We start from the raw sequence: 23145 nt of genomic DNA, 5'->3' as shown, positions 1-23145 counted from the left end.
GGGAATTAGCGCGTTGCTATGGTAGAGTGGTAATTTCGTCATCATGCACATCACGCTGATTTTGTTTTGCTTTGCTTTTCCCGGCACGTGCACGTGACATCTTCCGTGTTGCCGACTTCTGTTCTCCTGTGCTCAGTCGCGCACGTGCATTTTTCTTATGCTCACAAACAAGAAATGTAAGCTGAACTATGTTGAAATGTGCGCGATCTAATAAAGGCTCGTGTGCTCATGGGCAAAACAAGGGGGCGGCATATAATAAAAAAAAACATTATTTTATAGTTTATCACTTTTTCACAAAAAACAGCAGAAACCCCTTTGTACAATGTCTCAGCTTGTGAGTACACCAAACCATTGAAGAGCTACTAAACAACTAAAGGAATGCCTTTGACATCCATGGAGCCACTATTGAGATTTTCTTTCTACTTTTTGGATTGGAATGCACCTGTATCAGTATTTTCTTTTTATCTAGCAATCTATGATGATTACGAATAAGATAATAATATAACAAGGTCTCTAATTAATGTATAACACAAGGTGGCTTTTAAAATATAGAATAAAATTACCGAGGAGAGCCATTGTATAAAGGATATAATACAAACAATATTCTAGAAGTAATAATCTTTCGACCTATTCCTGGCATACTCGGACAATAGTGTGTATGCATATAAATAATATAAGACAAATTAATCTTTTTTCAGAGCTCATAGCAGTTCGTTATTCACCACAGAGACCTCTCCAAACAGCCCGACTCAGAAAACAGAATTTGTTTTATTACAAGTGAATGTTCCATATAAATACTCAAATCCAAGAGGTCAAAAGAATAAACTAAATTACACCTTATTACACTAAATGATTAAGATGTTATAGGAGTCATCCTACAAACTAGAGATTAATAATAATATGGTATGGAATGGTAAGATGTGGTTTTGATGGTATCTCATGTATCATATAGTATGGTATGGTATGTCGTGGTATGGTATGGTATGTATGGTATTGTGTTGTATTGTATGGTATGTCATGGTATGTCATAGTATGGTATGTCATGGTATGGTATGTTGTGGTATGGTATGTCGTGGTATGGTATGTCGTGGTATGGTATGTCGTGGTATGGTATGTCGTGGTATGGTATGTCGTGGTATGGTATGTCGTGGTATGGTATGTATGATATTGTTTTGTATTGTATGGTACTATGTCATTTTATGGTGTGGTATGTCGTGGTATGGTATGTATGGTATGGTGTTGTATTGTATGGTACTATGTCATGGTATGGTATGGTATGTATGGTATTGTGTTGTATTGTACTATGTCATGGTATGGTATGGTATGTCGTGGTATGGTATGTCGTGGTATGGTATGGTAGGGCAGGGCATATTATGGTATGGTATGCATGGTATTGTGTTGTATTGTATGGTACTATGTCGTGGTATGGTATGGTATGTATGGTATTGTGTTGTATTGTACTATGTCATGGTATGGTATGGTATGTCGTGGTATGGTATGTCGTGGTATGGTATGTCATGGTATGGTATGTCATGGTATGGTATGTCGTGGTATGGTATGTCGTGGTATGGTATGTCGTGGTATGGTATGGTAGGGCAGGGCATATTATGGTATGGTATGTATGGTATTGTGTTGTATTGTATGTTACTATGTCAGGGTATAGTATGGTAGTTCAGGGTATATTATGGTATGGTCTAGTGTGAGGTATTTCATGTATTCAGTTGTGGTATGGTATAAAATGATGTATAGACTAGTATAGCACCATTATAATACCATTATTGAAACATTTGGCTAGTCTATGTCCTATGTCTTTATTGGAACGTCTCTGAGCTATTGGTCGCACATATTATTTTCGTTAGCCTGTGGATAGGTTGTTTAACAGCTTGCTTGCTCTGCCTTTACCAGCGAGTAGCTGGTCGCGACTTGGCTGAAAACCTCAGTGGTTTCCCCATTGGATGTAGTAGCATCCATTTCAATGGTCTCTGTATTACCGCTGACCCCATCTTGGCTCAATTCTGCACTCAGTTTTACAACTTCACTCATGTCATGTGACTTTGACTGGCAAAAGCTGTCAATCACCTGAGTGGTTGCCATTGTCTCATCAGATGTTTCCATGGCCACTTGTCTCAAATCTCTGACTTCAAAGTTAGCTTGCATTAGCTGCGGTGCAGTGGTTGATGGGATACTGATATCTGCATAATCTCCTATTGCTCCCCCCTCTAGCACCGTAGGTGCATGGTCCTGTTCATTTTCCCTCTGGGGCTGTGCTTCCATAGCAGCGACCTCCTGCTTGGTTTCAAAAGTTATGGGAATTGTTGTGTTGAGGGCTGAGGTGGACTGGGCTTGTAGAGCGGAGGTCAGCTGGGCTGAAGAGGTCACATGACTTTCTGTGGTCACATGGTCTTCATTAACAGTCACCATCTGACCCTGTTAAAAAGAATTGACCTCAAATCTAGTTATAGGGAATAAATACCTTGGTACATCTACCTGAACCGATCAAACAAGCAGTATGACTAGAAAGACTACAGACAAGCTGTAGAAAAAACTAGGTGGTATGACTAGAAAGACTACAGACAAGCTGTAGAATAACTAGTTGGTATGACTAGAAAGACTACAGACAAGCTGTAGAAAAACTAGGTGGTATGACTAGGAAGACTACAGACAAGCTGTAGAATAACTAGGTGGTATGACTTGAAAGACTACAGACAAGCTGTAGAAAAAACTAGGTGGTATGACTAGGAAGACTACAGACAAGCTGTAGAAAAAACTAGGTGGTATGACTAGAAAGACTACAGACAAGCTGTAGAAAAACTAGGTGGTATGACTAGGAAGACTACAGACAAGCTGTAGAATAACTAGGTGGTATGACTTGAAAGACTACAGACAAGCTGTAGAACAACTAGGTGGTATGACTAGGAAGACTACAGACAAGCTGTAGAAAAAAACTAGGTGGTATGACTAGAAAGACTACAGACAAGCTGTAGAAAAACTGGGTGGTCTATATACATTGTGGAATCAGTGCAATCAAGCAATACAAGGGTTGTTTTGGTATGATATGCTGTATGCCTATGTGAAAACAACCTGTTTTGATATATTTTCCCCTTTAACAAGTTATGGAAATCCATTTATAAGACAAAAAGAGTGTGATTTCAGGAACACACATAAGTTGGTTTACAGTCAACTTTTAACTCTTTTTGCAACTATTTTAAACAAAATTACAGCACATCAAACCAAATTAGCAAGGATGTTTAGCTTCAAGCTCTAACTTTGAGAAAGGAAGATACAAGGAAGAGAGGCCTCTGCTAGCAAGGAAGATCAATGGAAGCTAGCGATGAGATGCTCCAGGGGGGAGACAAGGGTGATCAGTGGCAAAATCAATTTTAACCCTAAGGGATAGCACTTTGGGTGTGGTCAAGAGAAATTCTTACCCCTAAGAGATTGCAAATTGGCAAATTGTATGTGGTCAAGGGATTTTTAACCCTAATAGAAAGCAGAATCAGAAAAAACTTTTAAACACCCCCTAAGGAATAGCAGTTGGTCAAATTTTATACCCCAAGAGATAACAGAAACACGAAAAATCCTTCAACAACCCCTAAGGCACAGTTGGTCGAAATATTTTATACCCTAAAAGATGGTACAATCACCCCCGTCTACTCTTCGGGAGAGTCCCCACCCCCTGGGAGATGCTTACCTGACTGTGGTCATAAACTACTGCTTCTTTGACGAGTGATGACAGATCAATGGTAGCCATAGCTCGGCGTTTAGCCGGTGGCTCCTTCCCCTCCTCATCAGCCTGCTTGGAATCCTCATCAGAACCAATAGATGCCGCAGCAGCGTTAAGCACAGCAGCCACTGCAGCTTGGCTCGCAAGGAGCTGCTCTGGGACTATGGAAACACCAAGAGTAGTATTGCTATAGAATCATTCCTGTGTTTACAGTTGCATAACTGATTCAAACATGTTCTTGCTAGGGCTGTAGCAGGGGGTGGGGCATTGGGGGCACAAACCCCCCCCCAAATATTTTCAAATATCATAAGAAAATGACCAGTAGGGGCGTGGCTGTGCCCCCTTTGTTTTATTAATGTTTCTGTATCGTGCCCCCCCCCCCCCAATTATTTGAGGATTGCTACGGCTATGTCTTTGAGTGGAAATGGTTTGTTGCTTCTTAATGATCACATAACTTAGGAAGGGCATGGACAAGAAATGCCTTGGTTAGCACTATAACAAGTTATATAAAATTCTCAAGCACCCATTCCAAGTGATCACGCTACTGTACCTATCAAACCAATGAAATTAAGTTTAAACAAACTTCTAAAGCAGAATGCAAATAAACCCTATATAATAATTTTCAAGGGCATCTAAAGCACATTTATTTTCACACCTCTTGTTCACCTTTCCTCCTCCAAAATTATGCTGTGTTTCAATACGCTTTTACAATTATTCATTTACTTTTATAACTTTATATCTATATCTGCTGTATACAGTACTTGGACACTCAGTGCATTTGATGCAGTTTAATACAAATCTGCTTTATGCGCACGCACCGTTTGTAGCGATTTTTCAATTCATGCACATTTTACATAGATAAACATTGATGTCAGTGAATGTTAGTTTAACTGAAGGGTGGACTAAGGGCAACGTTGGTCTACGAAACAGATTTGTATTAAACTGCATCAAATGCACTGAGTGTCCAAGTACTGTATAACAGCTCCTGTCGAGTTGAGCACTATTTTGGCTCCAGGTGAAAGCCTTCAACTGGAATATATCTGCTGTATATATATCTATGTTTTGCGAATCTATGTGTACTGTAAGTACTACCAACCAAGATAAGCAGTTGTGGGCGTGTACTAATAGAAACTTATTTATTCTGTGATAATGAACAATAAGTGGAACAATGAAGACCTCTACCAATGACCACATTATTGTAACTCTCACCTGATGGTCGGGTGGCAGCCGTAGTACCCACGCCTTTGGAAGCTATCCCAAGCAGCGCCCCCTCATCGGTGGTCGCAAGCCCTGAGTTTAGTACCGTCAGGATATTGTCCGACTGAGTGAGGTATTGTCCATGCTCGCCTGGGTGGGTTATGAGTACAGTCTGACCTCCCGCCCCAAGTGTTCCGAGGGTCCCGTGTGACAAGGTGTTGATTTGTGATGCAGGTAGTGCGGTCAGCGCGAAGGTGTTGGGTGTTTCGGAATCTTGTTGGCTTGAGAAAACGCTGTTTGACGTGACAACAATTACAACTTGTCCTGAAATCAATTTTACAGATTAAAATATAAGCTATGTATTGTATAAGTTAATCTATTTATTCTTATAAAATATAAGCTATGTACTGTAGATAAGTTTATCTATTTATTCTTATAAAATATAAGCTATTCTATTTAATATAAGCTTATCTATTTATTCTTATAAAATATAAGCTATGTACTGTATACGTTTATCTATTTATTCTTATAAAATATAAGCTATGTACTGTATAAGTTTATCTATTTATTCTTATACAATGGCACTTGTGTGAATCTCGAGCTCTGATTGGTCAAGGGTCTGTGTGTTTATGGAGGACACATGGGGGGAGGGGGTAGCTTTTAAAGCATTTACCATCTTTTCTCTACACGTATGCATTCCACTGGAGAGAGTCCCTGGGGAGGGACTCTGAAAATGCATTCCAATGAGGGGGTGACTTCTAAAGATTACAGTCTTTCGTATGAACATGCATACCAATGAGGGTGTATCTTCAAGCTTACCATCTTTCGTCTGTACATGCATTCCGTTGGAGGGTGTCACTAAGATCTGGTGCTCTCCTGTGTTGTGTGGATGGATCTTGTTCAGTTGCTGTTCTAGGTCTTCCTGCTCTGACTGTAAATGAATAAATGAAAAGCCATTTGGTTTCAACTCACAAATACCTCCTGGACAACTGGCGTTTCACAAACAATAATTATAGCAATGAATTGGTGACAGCCTTTATCTTTGACCGCCTTTATTGACTCCTGATTCACAAACAATAAATCCAATATTCAATTAAGGTTGATAATATGTGACCTTTGATGGATATTTTATTTTCATTTTTGGAATGGTTTAGTGTTCATTTGCAAACTTCCACTGATCAACAGAACCCGAATTCACTCATCAATAATGAATTTAGTATGAGGACTTCTGGAGGTTACCTGTTTTTGCTCCTCTTCAGAGATGCTGTCATCCAGGTGTTGCTGGATGCTGGCGATAGCGTGTACAGTAGCAAGACCCTGGGGGGTCTGTGTCACTTTCTCATGGTTCCTCCTTTTACGGGGTCTGTCTTTGTGTTGATTGGGAATCTGAAGGTTGGTCAGCTAATAAAAGTTACAACAAAAGTAAAAATTCATGTAATCATATTATAGCAGTGGTGAGGGGGTCATAACAGGGATGGTGAAGGCTTTCATGGTCTCATCATAACATAGCGGTGATAGGGGGTAGACATGGTGTTATCATAGCGGTGGTGAGGGGGTGTACATGGTGTCATCATCACATAGCTTTGATAGGGGGTAGAAATGGGGTTTTTATAGCGGTGGTGAGGGGGTGTACATGGTGTTATTATACCAGTGATGAGGGAGTGTACATGGTGTTATCATACCAAAGCGGTGATAGGGGGTAGACATGGTGTCATCATAGCGGTGGTGAGGGGGTGTACATGGTGTTATCATAGCGGTGCTGAGGGGGTGTACATGGTGTTATCATAGCGGTGGTGAGGGGTGTACATAGTGTTATCATATCATACCAGTGGTAAGGGGGGTGTACATGGTGTTATCATATCATACCAGTGGTAAGGGGGTGTACATGGTGTTATGAAATCATACCAGTGGTAAGGGGGGTGTACATGGTGTTATAAAATCATACCAGTGGTAAGGGGGTGTACATGGTGTTATGAAATCATACCAGTGGTAAGGGGGGCGTACATGGTGTTATCATACCATACCAGTGGTAAGGGGGTGTACATGGTGTTATGAAATCATACCAGTGGTAAGGGGGGCGTACATGGTGTTATCATATCATACCAGTGGTAAGGGGGGTGTACATGGTGTTCTCATACCATACCAGTGGTGAGGAGGTGTAGATGGTGTTATCATACCCTAGTGGTAACTAGGGGTCCTTACCGGTGGTAACTAGGGGTCCTTACCGGTGGTAACTAGGGGTCCTTACCGGTGGTAAGGCCATCAGAGTGCCTGATGGTGTTATCATACCCTAGTGGTAACTAGGGGTCCTTACCGGTGGTAACTAGGGGTCCTTACCGGTGGTAACTAGGGGTCCTTACCGGTGGTAACTAGGGGTCCTTACCGGTGGTAACTAGGGGTCCTCACCGGTGGTAAGGCCATCAGAGTGCCTGATGGTGTTATCATCCCTAGTGGTAACTAGGGGTCCTTACCGGTGGTAACTAGGGGTCCTTACCGGTGGTAACGCCATCAGAGTGCCTGATGGTGTTATCACACCCTAGTGGTAACTAGGTGTCCTTACCGGTGGTAACTAGGGGTCCTTACCGGTGGTAAGGCCATCAGAGTGCCTGATGGTGTTATCATACCCTAGTGGTAACTAGGGGTCCTTACCGGTGATAACTAGGGGTCCTTACAGGTAGTAACTAGGGGTCCTTACCGGTGGTAACGCCATCAGAGTGCCTGATGCCAGCGCCATTTGTGCCTGATGCATGTGGTTCTGGATGTCAATAATGGTTGGAAAGTACGCCTTGTTGTGTTTGGGCGGAGCTTCCTGGCCTGAGAACATCTCCTTCTCAACAAACTCCTTCAGTAGGTGCTTAATGGCGTAAAGACCCGTCACACCTCTTGCTACATACTCCTGGATCTTGGAGATAATCTGTTGGTTAAGACGCTGTCCTTGGTCTTCTAAGGTTGCCATGGGAACATCATCTGTGTCATGATACTCATGTGCGATAGGGAGAGGCAACTGGACATAAAACCTGCAAATTCAAAATTAAAGTGTCAATAAGACACAATTCTCAAGACATACACCCTCAGTTGCTAGGGGTGACGACACTGCTAAGAGTGACAAAACTGCAACCCTCTAGCATAGATACCCACCTCTCTTCTCCTCCCATCTCTACCCCTGCCAGTCGCAGAGTTGTCAAGGCCCTTTCCTGAGCTTGTCTAACATTCTTCCCTTCCAAGTTTGGGTCAATCCTGTATTCAGGGAATTTCCGCACTTTTTTGATGTATATCCTTGCAGGGCAGGTTGGCCTGTGAGGTTTTTTTAGTTGTCCACTCTCATCTTCGTATTCATTGGATTTCTTGGCGATACAGCCCTTTCTTCTTGGGCCGTACTGACACTCCATGACAGTTGCTCTACGACCTGAGACAGAACCATCAACAATCATAAAGGCTACCATCTGTTGTTCTAGCTAATGGACAGATTATTACTATCAAAAATCATAACCATGTTTGTTCTAGCTGATAGACAAATGATTACCATCGATGATACCAAAGGCAAACAGTGTTTCCTGGTTGATAGATAATAACCTTTAATAATCATAAGGTAATGATAAGTGAGAACCTACATGCTCTAACTTACATCAAGATAAGTACAATCAACACACCTAAAGGCAATTATAACTGGCTTCCTAGCTGTACTGGTTCCGGCCAGCAGTACTTGGTTATGTTGGTATATTGCTATGTAACCAATCCTTCCAGGATTTCCACCATTTTGTTTTCCTGCTAGGTTCACTGTATTACTCTCTTTGAATGTTCAGCCAATTCATACCTAGGTCTGTGTTGGAAGTTATTTACCTGGCAATCCTACCACTACCCTCACGTCAGTTAGGTGGTTAATAACCAAGTAAGGACACTGATCTACAATCCACAATAAAAGTAAGTGGGACACTTCCTATACGAACAACCGCCAACCCTCTCCCCCTGATTAATATTGGTTAGAGGCGATTTTTCAGCTCAAAACACAAGCAGTAGCAAGGTGATCATTTGCCCTCCAACATTGAGGAAGGGGGAGGGAAAGTGTCCCATTAGTTTTGTAACAGATTGTAGGTATGAATTGGCTTACCTACAAGGAGAGTTAAAAAGAGAACACAACCGGAAAACAAGATGGCTGTAGAGGCCCAAGGATGCCTGGTTACACAGGCCCGTACCCAGGAGGGGTGCAGGGGGTTTGAACGCACCCCCCCAAAACGGCCAAAAGTCAAATTTTGGTTCTCAATAGACATGCTATTTGAAGACAAAACTCAAAATCATAAGCTAGATTACTATGTAGCCAAATCCGACAATAAACGTTTCGTGGAGATACTGCAAAGGCATAAAATATCCCTCTTTGTTCTTTTGAAGGTGGTTAGATTTTTATCAGAGAACCCCCCCCCCCCCCCCTCAGAAAAATTAGGTCCACCTTTTCAGATTTTGCACCCCCATGGGTACGGGCCTGTTACCTGTTACATAGCATTCAACTAAAAAGCGCTGCCGGCAACTGGCGCTGATGCATCATGAGATAATAATAAGTGAGATTCTATGATTAACTAACAGAAATATGAGCACAAACAACACTTAAAGGCAATAAGAAAAGGAAACCTAGCAGAGGGTACCCCCCCCCCCCCCTCATGTGAGGGGGTAGCATTATTGGGTTACCTGTGTTAAGAAAGGGTATCCCATCATAAGGAACGTACTGTGATTTCCACATCAGCCTGATTGATGGCTTCGCAGATGACGGAGACTGTCTTGTTCCCCAACAGCTGTTAGTATGCTGCTTATGTAGTGTAAGAATCAAGTCTAGCTCCACCTCGTTCGTTACATATCCCCTGTAGGAGTCCCCTATTAGTTCACAGTCATGTAGACGACTCGCCCATGGGGGGAAATTTGCCGAGGTCTGCTCTAGTCCGTTGGAAGCTATTTGTAAGCCACCATCAATGCCAACTATAGTGTGCTGAGAAATAGTCACCGTATCTGAAGCCTGGGCGAGAGAGTCATCCCCTTCGAGAACCCCGCTTTCCTCGCCCTGTAACATATTTTGTTCCTCGAGTCCCGCGTCCATCGCCGACTCGGACATCACATTCACTTGAGTACTAACAGACATGCTTTCACGTAGAACATTAGAAGTTGCTATTTCCTCGCTTAAACTAACTGGAGCACTTGTAACAATACTTTGAGCGTGTTGCGATGTATGTGATCCGCTTTCTATGGTTGTAGTTGTAATAGTTTCATTGATATTTTCTTGCAAAATCGTCGAGTCGTCTACCCTTTGATCAATTACTATTTGTGCTGGTATTGTTGTTTCTTCAGCCAGTGAATCTGCCAAGGTCTCGGCCATTTCTAGGCCAGTGATTGTGTAAAGTTTGCTGTTTGCTTGTTCTTGGCAGAGTTTATGATGTTCCGGAGGTTTTCCCTGTGTTTACGCGCGAAAGCGAGACCAAATTCTCGGCTAAAAATAAAGCGATGTGTTCAGCCTCGCTCCCACAAACCAGCAAGAAAGCCTCGACCGCGAGCTACGCCACGACCGCAAGGCACCATGGGTATATAACGCGGGATCGCTAGGAGTTATGGGTATCATATGCGGGAAAACCACAGCTCAGGGTTTTTAGCATTGGTGACCTGCCTCTGCCATGTATCCAGGCGTCTCAAGTCAGTAAAAACAAGTGAAAAATATACTATAGGGCGCAATGAGCCATGGGAAGGTTTAGCGCTGTTGCAAAGGAATGTAGCGTTGCAGAATGGTCCTCGTTGCAGAAGTGTCTAACCAATCAGATTGTCTCTTGTATCTCCCATACCGTCCATCCAATCAAAGTGCCTTGTGATCGTGTCTTGTACCTGGTGGAGATCGTGCCAAGGGGAGATCGTTCATAGGGTCGTGTTGGAATTGTTAACTTTTTGAATCACTTTTTCAGCATTTACCCTTTATTCAAGGTAAGGATCTCCATTAATTATAATAATTTTTGGGTAGATGAAGTTCTGCTGAATATGTTCCTCTTAAAAATCTCTAAGCAAAACAGCGAAGACTATTGTAATACTTTTAAGTATTAATACTTAAAAGTATTAGCTCAACTGATGAAAAAAGCAAACTCCATCCAACCTTAAGTTATTAGCCCAACAAAGTCATGGAATAATGCATGTTTAATTATGTTACTTAAGACGATTTGTTAAGTTCAATCAGGCCCTGTTTTTAAAATTAAGTAAGGTTTTTACGCCGTTCCAAGGAATCCGACATCAAGCATCCAGTGACACTTTCAAAGTATTGATTTTGTTTCTCTGTTAAAATACATCCCTTTGTTAATATATTATCTGCAAGCACACCAATCTTATCAAGTGAGACTTTATGTTCTCTTAAGGGATAATGATATTTGGTTATCCTTACAGCTTTTCCCGATTAAAGTGGATTCCGATTTGTGTCATTTTGCCCTTGTAATCCACGTGTCGGTAGCCGTTTGTGGTGTCCGGAACTCATAGTGAACGAATAATAAGGAAATGCGAGAAAAAATATAGGAAGCGCCCTATATTAGCATTGTTTAGAATCTAAGTGTTAGTGATTTTTTTAATTTTTAAACGCATTCCTAGCTCTAGTGGAGCGGGATTTGAATGATGTTGAGCCATACTTGTGTTTAACGATCTCAAATAATCATTTTTGTATTATCTATAAGCTTATAAAGCGTTGAAATAGAGTTCTGTATTTGTATTCACTTCTTTTGGACTAAAATATTTCTTCGCTGACCCTATTTCTGAACAAAAGCCTTATTATGTATTGCTTTGTGTGCATAATATTTATGCACACGCTTTATGAGTTATGGATGGTTCATGTGCAAAATTACTTAAACAAAAGCCTTTAAACATAAGGGTCTGTTGTAATCATCTTTATCCATTACCAACAGTTTACCCTGCCATGCTAATTTTTTATATGCTTCCTTGGAACTTTACTAGCTTTCTAAAGGTTTACCACCTAATAACAAAAACAGGATCTGGTGAATGTTGGAATTTTGGAAATTCCAAATCAAGCATGAAAGCAAAATAGAATAATGTTAAAGAGTTTGTAAGATGCAAAAAACGATTTGTAAAAGGTGGTAAACAGTTTCAGAACATGTATATACAGTAACTTGTGTTTGAAGTCGTCATACAACATAAAGTAATTTAAAAAAGATTTGTCACTTATTGCAATCATAAACATACAGAAATAATATCACATACATTTTTCAATATTATGCTGGAAAAAGCTTATATTTAGTCACAGATGTGAGTCATGTGTCACACTCTGGTTCCAATACTGTATATGCATATAGCTGTGTAGGCTAAATGTCACTGTGACTTGGTTTGCACTTTATTTGGAAAGTATGTGTGTGTATAAAGCCCCATGTGCCAAGCAAAAAGCAAACATTTGGACTTAACCCATATGACTCCTAGACAACCTTGGTAGAGGTTTTCAAGCAATGGATAAGATTATAGAAAGGGTTCTAATGGGTTTTTGGAGAAGTAGGACATCAACATAGTTTTGAAACTTGAAAAAGTGACCCAGTTTTTAATTTTCTCACACAAGCTCAAAATACACTAAAATGTGATTTCATGTGTATATGGGACTAAATTAATAGGTCCCAGTTAGTCCCTTTTTGTTAGTTCAACTGTATGTTGGTCTGCACAACCCACATTGAGGCACTATGACGGTATTACACCACAAGAAAAAGTTGTTTAAAAAAAAACTAAACATGTTCTGTTTGACAGGCTGGAATGGCAGAAGAACCAGGAGACATACAAGGTAAAAGTCCAACCAAACATGCAAACATGTTGTGAACCACTGATGCATATGTAAAGGTAATACTGGGGCTTACTTTTGGTCGCCATGTCAAAGATTATACTAAAACATTTGTTGTCACCGGTTTTCAAGAATTTTGTTATCCTAAATAAAAAAAATCTCTTTTTTCACGCAAATTCATGAAATGTGAGCTTCAAAACATTGAGCAAAGTACACACTTTTGTTGTGTCCAGCAAACATCAAACTACTTTGACTGACAATTAAAAAAGTCTCAACATATGTAAATTTTTTGTCATTCACATCATCACCCAAGTTTCACTAGGATGTTTTTTGCTCTTTGGATTTCTTCAGTGTCTTTCACAACTAATGTATAACCTCTCCCAGGTCTTTATGGTGGCAGCAACCAATTATGTGCCATAGCAAGATTCAAACAATGACAACATGCAAGTGAGCACCATCGCCTGATCCAAGTGCCAACTGTGCCAGAATGTGAACTTTTATCGGATCTGTATCGTACAGTGAAAAAACGTTGTTTGAGAAGCTAATCATCCACCTTTCAACTGTGATGGCGAGTATTGAGATTGCAGATGTAACACATCATTTGATTGCGACCTCGACACAGCTTGAGATCGAATCAGTACAAATAGGGTGCAAGTGCATATAGTACAAATAAAATCCCCCAGCTTTCTGGTTTGTCTGAAGTTGATCGGCCAAACTGTGACTCGCTTAAGCTGGCAACAATGAATCAGGTGGTTCCTGATGATACCCCCTGGTGAACCAGGTTAATATCCCTACCATTTTCTGTTATTAAAAATGTAGAAAATGGATAGGGAGGGGACCAGTAACCTTGCGTTGTCTCTTTTTATGTTTTATTTTAAGACTCCACAACCATACGTAGTAAACTGTATGTTCGATCGGGTCTTATGGAGATAAATGACAGAGGGTCGTATGACAGCAGTGCCAGAGATATGCTTTAAATATGAATAGAATCTAGTGGCAAAGTTTAACTAGCGCAGATTTGTGTAGTAAATAAATACAGTTGTACTTTGAGTTGAAATGTCATTTGTTCTGTTCCTTGTTTAGTTCTTTATAAATTCAGTTTATAACCTTTAGTTGTCTTGTCAGTGTTTTTACTAGAAAACCTGTGGTAGCCCAGTCATAAAATGCATTTTTTTTTTTCGTTGTCTCCTGTTTGTGCAAAATACCCAAGAATATTTGCGCTATAATCAATACCTTCTGCATAAGCTGTGTCATGGCCGCCATCTTGGATTTTGCGAGTCCAGCTCTCAGATCCATGTATTTGTGCAGTTGAAGGCCGGATTCCAGATTTCATTACTGTATATATGTTGTGCAAAATCATCTCAAGCCAGATTGATTTCACTGTATTTACTCCCTACAACGCCTTAGAAATAGTAAAATAGGCGTAGTCATAGGAAATAATATGCCTAAATCAGAGATTCTCTTTCATTATAGGGCAAATGTTTCAATACACAATTCAACAAGGCCCTTAACCAGAGAGGGGCAGCACCGCCCACGAGAGCAAAAGGTCCACTTCTATGTATTTATGGATATGTTAGAAGGGAGTCCTATTTTATAAGCCTTTGGCTTCTCTGGACTTCCTTGCCTACTTAATTTTATGAATTGTAACTCTATAAAAAAATACTGCCAAAATAAAACTGTGAACTGTTCTGAGCCACAATAAAAACTCATAAAACAGCAAAACTAGTAATGAAGTGAACAAAGCTAAATCTAAATCATAATTCATAAAAGGTTCAATAATTTAGATACACCTTTGTGCAGATTTTTTTCATTTTTAAATATAGTCTCGGTCATTTTATCATTGTCTAATAAATGGAAATGGTCCTAAGTGCGGTTTTTTTTTTTCAATTTCAACGCTTATACATATATTTTCAAAATGCCTTGTTTTCCACCTGTGTGTGCTTTTCGCGGTTTACTTTACCGATTAACAACTATTATTTTTGCGCATTTGTTGCCCCCCCCCCCCGCCTCCCCTCTCTCTCTCTCTCCTCTCTCCCTCCCTTTATCTCTCTGACTACTGTTTAGTGTCTTTGTCTATTTGTTTGATGTGTGTTGCTTAAGAAAAACTGTAAAACGATTAGGTCCTACGGTAAAATAACATAATGTATGAATATTTTGTTTAGAAAGACGATAGTGATGCAGGATTTCAAGTTCAAAATTCTCAATTCTGTCTAACATATTCACATTTTGTTAATCAAGTATGCAAGAAAATTTCTATTGTTCTGCGACGGATCATAATTTCCCGTCCATAGGATTTTCTTTTTGTACTAACATACAGGAAGAACATACGCGGTTACAGGCATGTAGCCATAACTTTGAGCTTGGATTCGTTTACCCATTTAGATGACCATTTGCTCTTGGATATTTCGTCCAAGCTCGCAGTGGTACTTGTATATTTGTATATGAGCGGACATGCCGGTTGAGCCGGAGGGCTTCCAAATACTTTAACTAGATTTCTGGGGTGCATACCCCATAAACATTCTCGCGGTTCGTTTATTATGCTCGCAAAAAATGCAGGAGTTGAGGTCCCCAGGAGAAAAAATCCCTCTTAAAACAGTGCACATGAAATAGGGAACGATTAGGCCAAAAATATTTCATTTCTGGTCGCGATTTCTACCTCGAGAGCACGCGGGCGGGTGATTTTTATTTATTTTGTTTAATTTGTTTATTTATTTCTAATAATAAAATCTGAATTTCACGTGGAGAAAAATGATTCATTCAATCAGAGGCACTATTGCGACACCAGCCCTCTCTTCTAAGCCAACCCTCTCTGATAAACTAGCCCTCTCTAATAAGCCAGCCCTCTCTGATAAACTAGCCCTCTCTAATAAGCCAGCCCTTTCTGATAAGCCAAACCCCTCTAATAAGTCACCCATCCCGAATAAGCCACCCTTCTCTAATAAGCCACCCCTCTCTAATAAGCCACCCTTCTCTAATAAGCCACCCTCACTAATAAGCCACTCCTCACTAATAAGCCACCCCTCTCTAATAATAGTCACCCCTCTCTAATAAGCCACCCTTCTCTAGAGTCACCCCTCTCTAAAAGCCACCCCTCTCTAATAAGTCACCCCTCTCTAATAAGTCACCCCTCTCTAATAAGCAACCCTCTCTAATGAGCCACACCTCTCAAATAAGCCACCCCTCTCTAATAAGCCACCCCTCTCTAAAAGCCACTCCTCACTAATAGGTCAACCCTAATAAACCTCTAATAAAAGTCACCCCTCTCTAATAAGCCACCCTTCTCTAGAGTCACCCCTCTCTAATAAAAGTCACCCCTCTCTAAAAGCCACCCCTCTCCAATAAGTCACCCCTCTCTAATAAGTCACCCCTCTCTAATAAGTCAGCCCTCTTTAATAAGCCACCCCTCTCTGATGAGCCATCCCTCTCTAATAAGTCACCCCTATCTGATAAGCCACCCCTCTCTAATATGCCACCCCTCTCTAATAAGCCACCCCTCTCTAATAAGCAACCCCTCTCTAATAAGTCAGCCCTCTTTAATAAGCCACCCCTCTCTGATGAGCCATCCCTCTCTGATAAGTCACCCCTATCTGATAAGCCACCCCTCTCTAATATGCCACCCCTCTCTAATGAGCCACACCTCTCAAATAAGCCACCCCTCTCTAATAAGCCACCCCTCTCTAAAAGCCACTCCTCACTAATAGGTCAACCCTCTCTAATGAGCCAGCCCTCTCTGAAAAGCCACCCCTCTCTTATAAGTCACCCCTCTCTAATAAGCCACTATATTAATCACTATATTTCCCAAGTGATATGTTTGGAGTTGATATCCAATTTTACACGTGTAAAATTAGATACAATTGGATTGATTTTTTAAGGAATAATCAGAATACTTGGGCAGCCAAACGAAATGTCATATAAATGAGAAAAAGACCATTACGTTCCCAAGATTTTAAATAAAACGAGTCACAGTCACATTATAAACACATTATTTCTTTTGTAAACAATGTTTTTTTTTTAAATCAGCAAATCCCAAACTCATAAATATACAATTAGATGCAAATGTTCGAAATGAAATTAAGCGGGTCAAGGGGGGAGGGTTTGTTGTTTTTTGGATGGGCGGACATCAGCAAAAAAAAAAAAAAGACTGTAGCGGATCTATTAAAAATTATACTAAGATTACTAATCCTGGTATTTGACAACAAAATGACCGTGAATTGCACAATTGTTAAATTAGCTAGAAAAAGGGCGATACGTCCCGACTAATCGGATGATGCGGCGAAAAAGAAGCGATTTCCAGCGTATAAGTTATTCCAAAATTTCAAAATGTATTGGTGCAGATTTGTCAATTCATAGCTTCATCATCCTTTTTATCATCGTTTTCAAACTGTTCAGGCTTAGTGCAATAAAGCCGAAAATAAAGATAGCCGACATAGATGAGACGCCGCAGATGCTTTTTCTTAGTAAGCATTTTGTAACTTCCCTCGTCTTATCTATAACATAAGATATGACCTTTTAAAGATCTTCCAAGCCTTGTGCTCTGCTTGAACAGGTATTTCATAGTGAAATATTGCACTAGTGAAGATCTCGAAACTTGCTGACATTTGTTACGTTTGCTGACATTTGTTACATTTGCTGACATTTGTTACATTTGCTGACATTTGTTACATGAAAATAGACATAGCCATACTCCACACGCCATTGTCATTTTGGAACGAGTTTGTCTTTCCTGATCACACATCATATTACGCTGCCGAAATCTTTAAACGTGATTATAGTAGGGGGGGACTGGGGACTTTCAGTGAAACGAGTGGGGGGCGCGAATCGCCCCTCCGGGCCTCCCAGCCCCGTCTTAGGCCTGGGAGGGGCCCAGCGCCCCTCCGACCCCCCAGCCCCATTCCAGGCTGGGGACTTTCAGTGACACCGAAACGCGTTTTGCGTAGATTAATAATTGCTGGTTATTAATCTACGTCGGGACCACTACGCGTAGATGGATACTTAGCAGAAGTAAGTCTACGCAAAACACACTCCGCGTACATGAGTGATTAGCAGTGGTTAGCAATCATTAATCCGCTGTCTATCGACAGCAGCGAAGTACAAGAGGGGGTACAAGAGGGGGTACAAACAAATCCGCATCCCTTGCCACAATAACCACGCCTGGGCGGAGCTTCCGACTGAACCACCTGCGATCGCGAGCGTCCACGGCCTAGACTTCGAGGCTGAGAGGGAGCTTCGTTCGTTATGTCAGGAGAAGGCAGCGCTGTGCGCTACCAGTGCCGCCACAAAAACGCGAGAGGCAAAAGTGCGAGAGGTGCTCATTCGCTTTATAAACAGGGCGATCCCCAGAAGCACGAGGATCTGGCTGTGTGGGCGTGTTATAGTCACGCACGAAGGCAAACTGTACCGATCGGGACAGGACGGAGGAGCTATCGACAGGGCGTTTACAGACGAGACAGGATATGATCCTCAATGGCTCCCTGATGACCACCCAGCCTACCAAGAGTACACCGAAGCTACGCACTCGATGGGCGGTGCAATAGGGTATCGCTTCAAGAAGTGGACCCAAAGAGAGAACATCAGGCCAACGCTTCTTAAATACAGGGACGTCTGGCGAGCGGCGCAGGTTGAGCCCAAAGTGTGGAATAGCAAGGAAAACTTAGGGGCGCAGCCTCATGCGCACATCGACATGCGTGCGGCGTACCTAGGATGCGAGGACAGTGTCTTCGGCGGCGCCTCGGGCGCCATTGATTTGGTACGGAAACACGGCTTCCCTACGAACGTGTATCGTATCGCGGATGTTGTGGGACAGCCATTGAGCGAGGTTCTTCAACTAACCGGGGCCATTCAGCTGACCGAGTGGGAGTTCTCTGAGGCCTGCCACCCCTACACTTCCGGAAGGGTGGGACAGCACTTGGAGCAAAACGAGGGCTGGATCACCACGCCAGAGCTCAAGGATCTGTTAGACTCGGGTGACCTCGTCATGGCCACGGCGAGGGAGGTGTTGTATAGCGTCGGAAAAAAGGACTCCATCAAGTTCCCTCACTCCATCGCGTGCCGCCCCGGCGGCGAAGACTCGCAGTACCCTGAGGGTCGAGATCTCGCTGTCCGTTTCGTAGGCAAGTGCGCTCGCCATGGCGACGAGTCCTCGATCGTAGTCCGCGACCGTGAAGAAGCCGCGTATCTGACAAACCTCCTTGCGGGCACCGACCACTTACTTAACTTCGAGCATGCCGACGGGGCTCATCTGATCCAATACAAAGACGGTGTCCGGCGCTCGCAATGGTATCCATGGTATACCATATCAGGGCCTTCGTCTTGGCGTACACAAACATAGCGTTGCGACGCATGTTGAGGCGGATCCCTCGCGAAGACGTCCTCCGAGTGTGCACAGATGCCATATACGCAAAGGCGGTGCCCAGTGGTGTAAAGCTCGTGGAGCGAAATCCGAGGTATGGAGAGTGGCGCCACAAGAAGCCTGGGTACGAGTGGCGACCCGAAGCGGCTTTGGGTCCGAAGAAGTCGGGGAGCTTGGCTAGGGAGCCGAGCACTGCGCCGAGTCTGCCGTGCGATCTAGTGGCCGCAACCTCTGCAAAGACGTATCTAGCCGGCCAAGGAGGATCGGGGAAGACCGAGTGGGCGGTGAGCATGTTCCGTGGCCGCAACGTTGTGGTGCTCATCACCGAGAACGACCTCGCCCACGACCATCGCAACAACCCGCGCCTCGCGGTGAAGGCTCAAACCTACCACCACTACCTCTGCATACCAGCGGAGAAGCCGATAGAGGAGTGGAGACCTTCCGAGCTGGGGCACAAACTCGACCGTCTCGCAACAGTAATCATCATTGACGAGTGCTGTAAGGTACAGACTAAAGTGCTACGCGTCATCCCTTAGAGTTTAGGGACCACGCCCTTTCTCTGCCGCATAGGTGTCAAAACTTATATTGGCCACACGTAGGAAAGAATCCTGCTAGGGAGACCCCTATTCACCCCTCCCCCCCTTATGAGACAGGTTTGGCTTATTAGAGAGGGATGGCTCATCAGAGAGGGGTGGCTTATAAGAAATGGGTGGCTTATTAGAGAGGGATGGCTTATTAGAGAGGGTTGGCTTATTAGAGAGGGCTGCCATATTAGAGAGGGGTGGCTTTTAGAGAGGGCTGCCATATTAGAGAGGGGTGGCTTTTAGAGAGGGCTGGCTTATTGGAGATGGGTGATTTATTAGAGAGGGCTGGCTTATTAAAGGGGTGACTTGTTAGTGATGGCTTATTAGAGGGGTGACTTATTGGAGAGGACTGGCTTGTTTCATAAGATTGGCTTAATAGAGAGGGTGGCTTATTAAATAATGCACTCTATGCAGCCTAACAGAAGGTGCACACTGGTATGTAAATAATGTAATACTAGAAATTTTGCCAAGGGGTGGGTTAATAGAGTCGTGGCTTTCTAAAAAGGAATTGCTTATCAGAGGGGCAGCTTATTAGAGAGCTATGTTTTTTTAAAAGATGGCTTATTAAAGAGGGTTGGCAGAAAGAAAGGGCAGATCATTGAGAGGGGGGGGCATATTATAGAGGGGGGGATTAAAGGGCAGCATATTACAGTAGGGGAATGTTGATTTGGTTAGTGAACAGAGACAATGGAGTCATCACGGAAACATGTGATTTATTGAAATATTATGCAAATAAATAGTTACATAACTACAACAGAACATTAAAAGCTATGATGTGACAAAGGTTGCTTCAGTAATCAAATTTGGAAATCCATCATGCCTGCTGAATAGATGGACAAAGGTAGTATAAGTCAAGTGTAACATACAAGTGAAAATCTCCTAGAGCTTGAAATAAAACAATGTAAAACATGTGAATTCTTCATGATTTCGATGTTATTTGTGAACCAATAATCTGAAACTTAGGCTCACACTGTCTTTATATGTGTTTTTAATTCCAATGGCATAGTTGAATTCAAAACTGGACTATTTGCTTGGTGCCGCCTTAGAGCTAAAGATGACAAAATCTCTGGTTCAATTTTGTTAACCTTGGCACCTTTGACATTGAATAACAAAATTTGACACTGCCTGAAATAAATTAAAAGGGAATTCCTCTGCAGTATTTGTCAAGGGCAATAACCAACTGTGATGTGTGGACAACTGCAGTGCAATGACTTGGTCAGGATGAGATAATCAAGGTGGTGAAGCCCCTGTGACAAAGAAAAATCATTGTAACCTTGTATTACATATTACAATTGAGTCAAGAGAACATGTTGAAGATGTTAGAAATTCATCTTAAAAACACTATCTGGGCAAACGAGGAATAGCAATGTCAGATGAACGTATAAGAAGTAGCCAAAGACAAAGTTAAAAAAAACATGTTAAAAAAACTTTTACACTAAATGAAGACCCAGTTTCTGAAGCTGAGGCTAATTTATTTACTGTTAAAGGTGATTAAGTGCCATTGTTACTTAGATTACATAGAAATAACAAATTATTAATTACCCCATTAATGTACTTTTGCACAAATTTTTGGGAAAAACAGACCAAAAACAGAAACCTTCCCCCTATTTCAAGTCCCACACTATCAGTCAAGTTCAGCTACTGCTGATCAAGCAGTATGCCTTGAAGTTTCCAACAATGCACTGAGGTGTCTTTTCAGTCTGGGGATGGTGGCAGTCTGTTGCTGACAACAGTTTTGCTTGTAATTTGCTTAAAAATTACAACTTTTTTACATCAGGATAATAAAATTATAATTTATTTACATAAATAAAAAAATCAGCGAAATATAAAATACAAGTGCATAATGTCTCCAGAGTAACAAATCCCCCTGTTAACATAGTAGTAGATAGGTTGCTAAGCCAGCAATAAAAACATAAATACGCTCTATAGCAAGTTCTCTATAGCTAATTTGGCGTTTCAACAATAATCCAGGAAAACAATGAAAACAAAGTTGCAACTTAGGGAATACTAATCACTAAGTAGTAAGCACTTATTTCTAATTACACTCCCCACTAATTCTCTATTGCCTCGATCTCTATTGACTAATTCTCCCCACTCATTCTCAAATTCTCTATTGCCCCCTGAAACTTTAATTACTATGAGATTTAGGGGGTTCAAATAGAGGGTGCTGATTGGTTGAGGTGTCAGTGATTATTTTCTAATAGTTATTAGTATAAATATGAAATTTAATGGATTGTTTAAGCAAGGATTCGATATGGTGCAAAGGATTGGCAGGCACACAAACAGCATTTGCAGCATTTGGCAGTCATAGATAGCTATGGAAAAAGTCTAACATGACAACTGTTCAAAATCAAATACCAACTTTTTGGTGGTCAATGGTGATGACACGCCTGATAGAGAAGCATTCTAACGACTGTTGATTTCTTTTTATCTCATTAAAAATTTCAACCCAGGCTGAGTTTTCAGCACAGTCAGGGGGTCCAACCGGGTATTCCTAAAATGCTTGTAAAATTGCTTTTTCTATTATATGAGCGAGATTTCCAGCCTGGGCTGCTCACCTGTGCTAGGATTTTCACCCCAAGCTCCAGTAGTGGATGGAATATCTCCATGTAATCACATAAATAAAGAACACTCTTTTTTTATGAGGACCTTTTTTTTATATGAACGTCCAGCGTTTCACCAAATTTTAAGAACTGCTAAGAACATGCCGAGGTGCTGTGAATAGTTTTAGCTGTTCAAAAACGAATTTAGTACAGGCTGAAGCTAGCTACAATATGAAAAACATTTTCAGTCGCCTGGCCATACTAAAGCTTCAGCCAGGGTTGATATTCGTAATGTAAACAGACCCTTAGAAAAGGCAAATCTGAGGATATGCCAATTCACCGTATTGATTTTTATGAGGCAGAGAAAGATCAAATCAGGTTACTTAGGGGACTGTGTGATAATTGTAAGCTTATAGCTGCAATCTTACTGTACAACTTAGCCCAACTTAGATAGTGGAACTGATTGATTATCAATTGAAAGTTTTACTCGCATTGCGTTCACTTGTTTATCAGTAGTAGCCTTCAAATATATTTCCTATGAACTACTTGACCTGCTTAATTGTGGATATCTCCCCTAGCGAAGGACGGTACGAAAGTAAAGACTCGATTTTTCGTGGAGCGTGACTCACCTCTTAATGGCTTGTCTCCGTCTTAGGACGGACTCCAGTAAGGGAACATAACCTGGCTTTTGCTAAATCCTTTTCTCTTGGGTGTTTCTCTGCTTTATCAATTCCTCAGAAATCAGTTATATTATAAACAAACGACCGTTCTGCCATACCAAACTCGATCCCAGGGAAGAAGAGGGAAGATTGTTCTGCCACTCGATCCCAGTGTCACACGTGTGGTATTCTAACAAGGTCTATGATTGGACACATGTAGTCCTATCTGATTGGTTAGACACTTTCATCACAAGGGCAGTTCTGCAACGGTACAAAGGAACAAGGTAAGGGCCGTACTATTCCTGC

The 23145-nt window shown here is 41.7% G+C and overlaps 1 protein-coding gene and 2 long non-coding RNA genes across 3 annotated transcripts; 1 reads left to right on the top strand and 2 right to left on the bottom strand.

Moving 5' to 3' along the window:
* Nucleotides 1–749: 749 nt before the first annotated feature.
* Nucleotides 750–10472, bottom strand: LOC5514538. The gene is made up of 8 exons (XM_032384104.2): nucleotides 9602–10472; nucleotides 8060–8327; nucleotides 7617–7938; nucleotides 6161–6322; nucleotides 5741–5852; nucleotides 4934–5245; nucleotides 3692–3885; nucleotides 750–2427 (listed from the first exon to the last, which is right to left on the bottom strand). The coding sequence occupies exons 1-8, from the start codon at nucleotides 10278–10280 to the stop codon at nucleotides 1876–1878; spliced, it is 2601 nt and encodes an 866-aa protein (XP_032239995.1). The 5' UTR covers nucleotides 10281–10472; the 3' UTR covers nucleotides 750–1875.
* A 124-nt stretch (nucleotides 10473–10596) lies between these two features.
* Nucleotides 10597–13816, top strand: LOC125560695. The gene is made up of 3 exons (XR_007306788.1): nucleotides 10597–10873; nucleotides 12674–12707; nucleotides 13089–13816. It is a non-coding gene; the product is annotated as an uncharacterized LOC125560695 (long non-coding RNA).
* A 6514-nt stretch (nucleotides 13817–20330) lies between these two features.
* LOC116607808 lies at nucleotides 20331–23145 on the bottom strand. The gene is made up of 2 exons (XR_007306833.1): nucleotides 22810–23145; nucleotides 20331–20884 (listed from the first exon to the last, which is right to left on the bottom strand). It is a non-coding gene; the product is annotated as an uncharacterized LOC116607808 (long non-coding RNA).

The sequence above is a fragment of the Nematostella vectensis genome, chromosome 15, assembly GCF_932526225.1.
Source record: "Nematostella vectensis chromosome 15, jaNemVect1.1, whole genome shotgun sequence".
Lineage (NCBI taxonomy): Eukaryota > Metazoa > Cnidaria > Anthozoa > Actiniaria > Edwardsiidae > Nematostella > Nematostella vectensis.
This window is presented reverse-complemented; position numbering and strand designations above follow the sequence as displayed.

Bases quoted from the DNA above. Each gene is read 5' to 3' on its own strand.
- LOC5514538 (XM_032384104.2), bottom strand. From the start codon at position 10,280: ATGGCCGAGACCTTGGCAGATTCACTGGCTGAAGAAACAACAATACCA. The intron at 5,853-6,160 runs GTAACCTCCAGA...ATTCATTTACAG, and splicing joins CTGAAGAGGAGCAAAAACAG to TCAGAGCAGGAAGACCTAGA. The intron at 3,886-4,933 runs GTGAGAGTTACA...GTGTTTCCATAG, and splicing joins GGCTGCCACCCGACCATCAG to TCCCAGAGCAGCTCCTTGCG.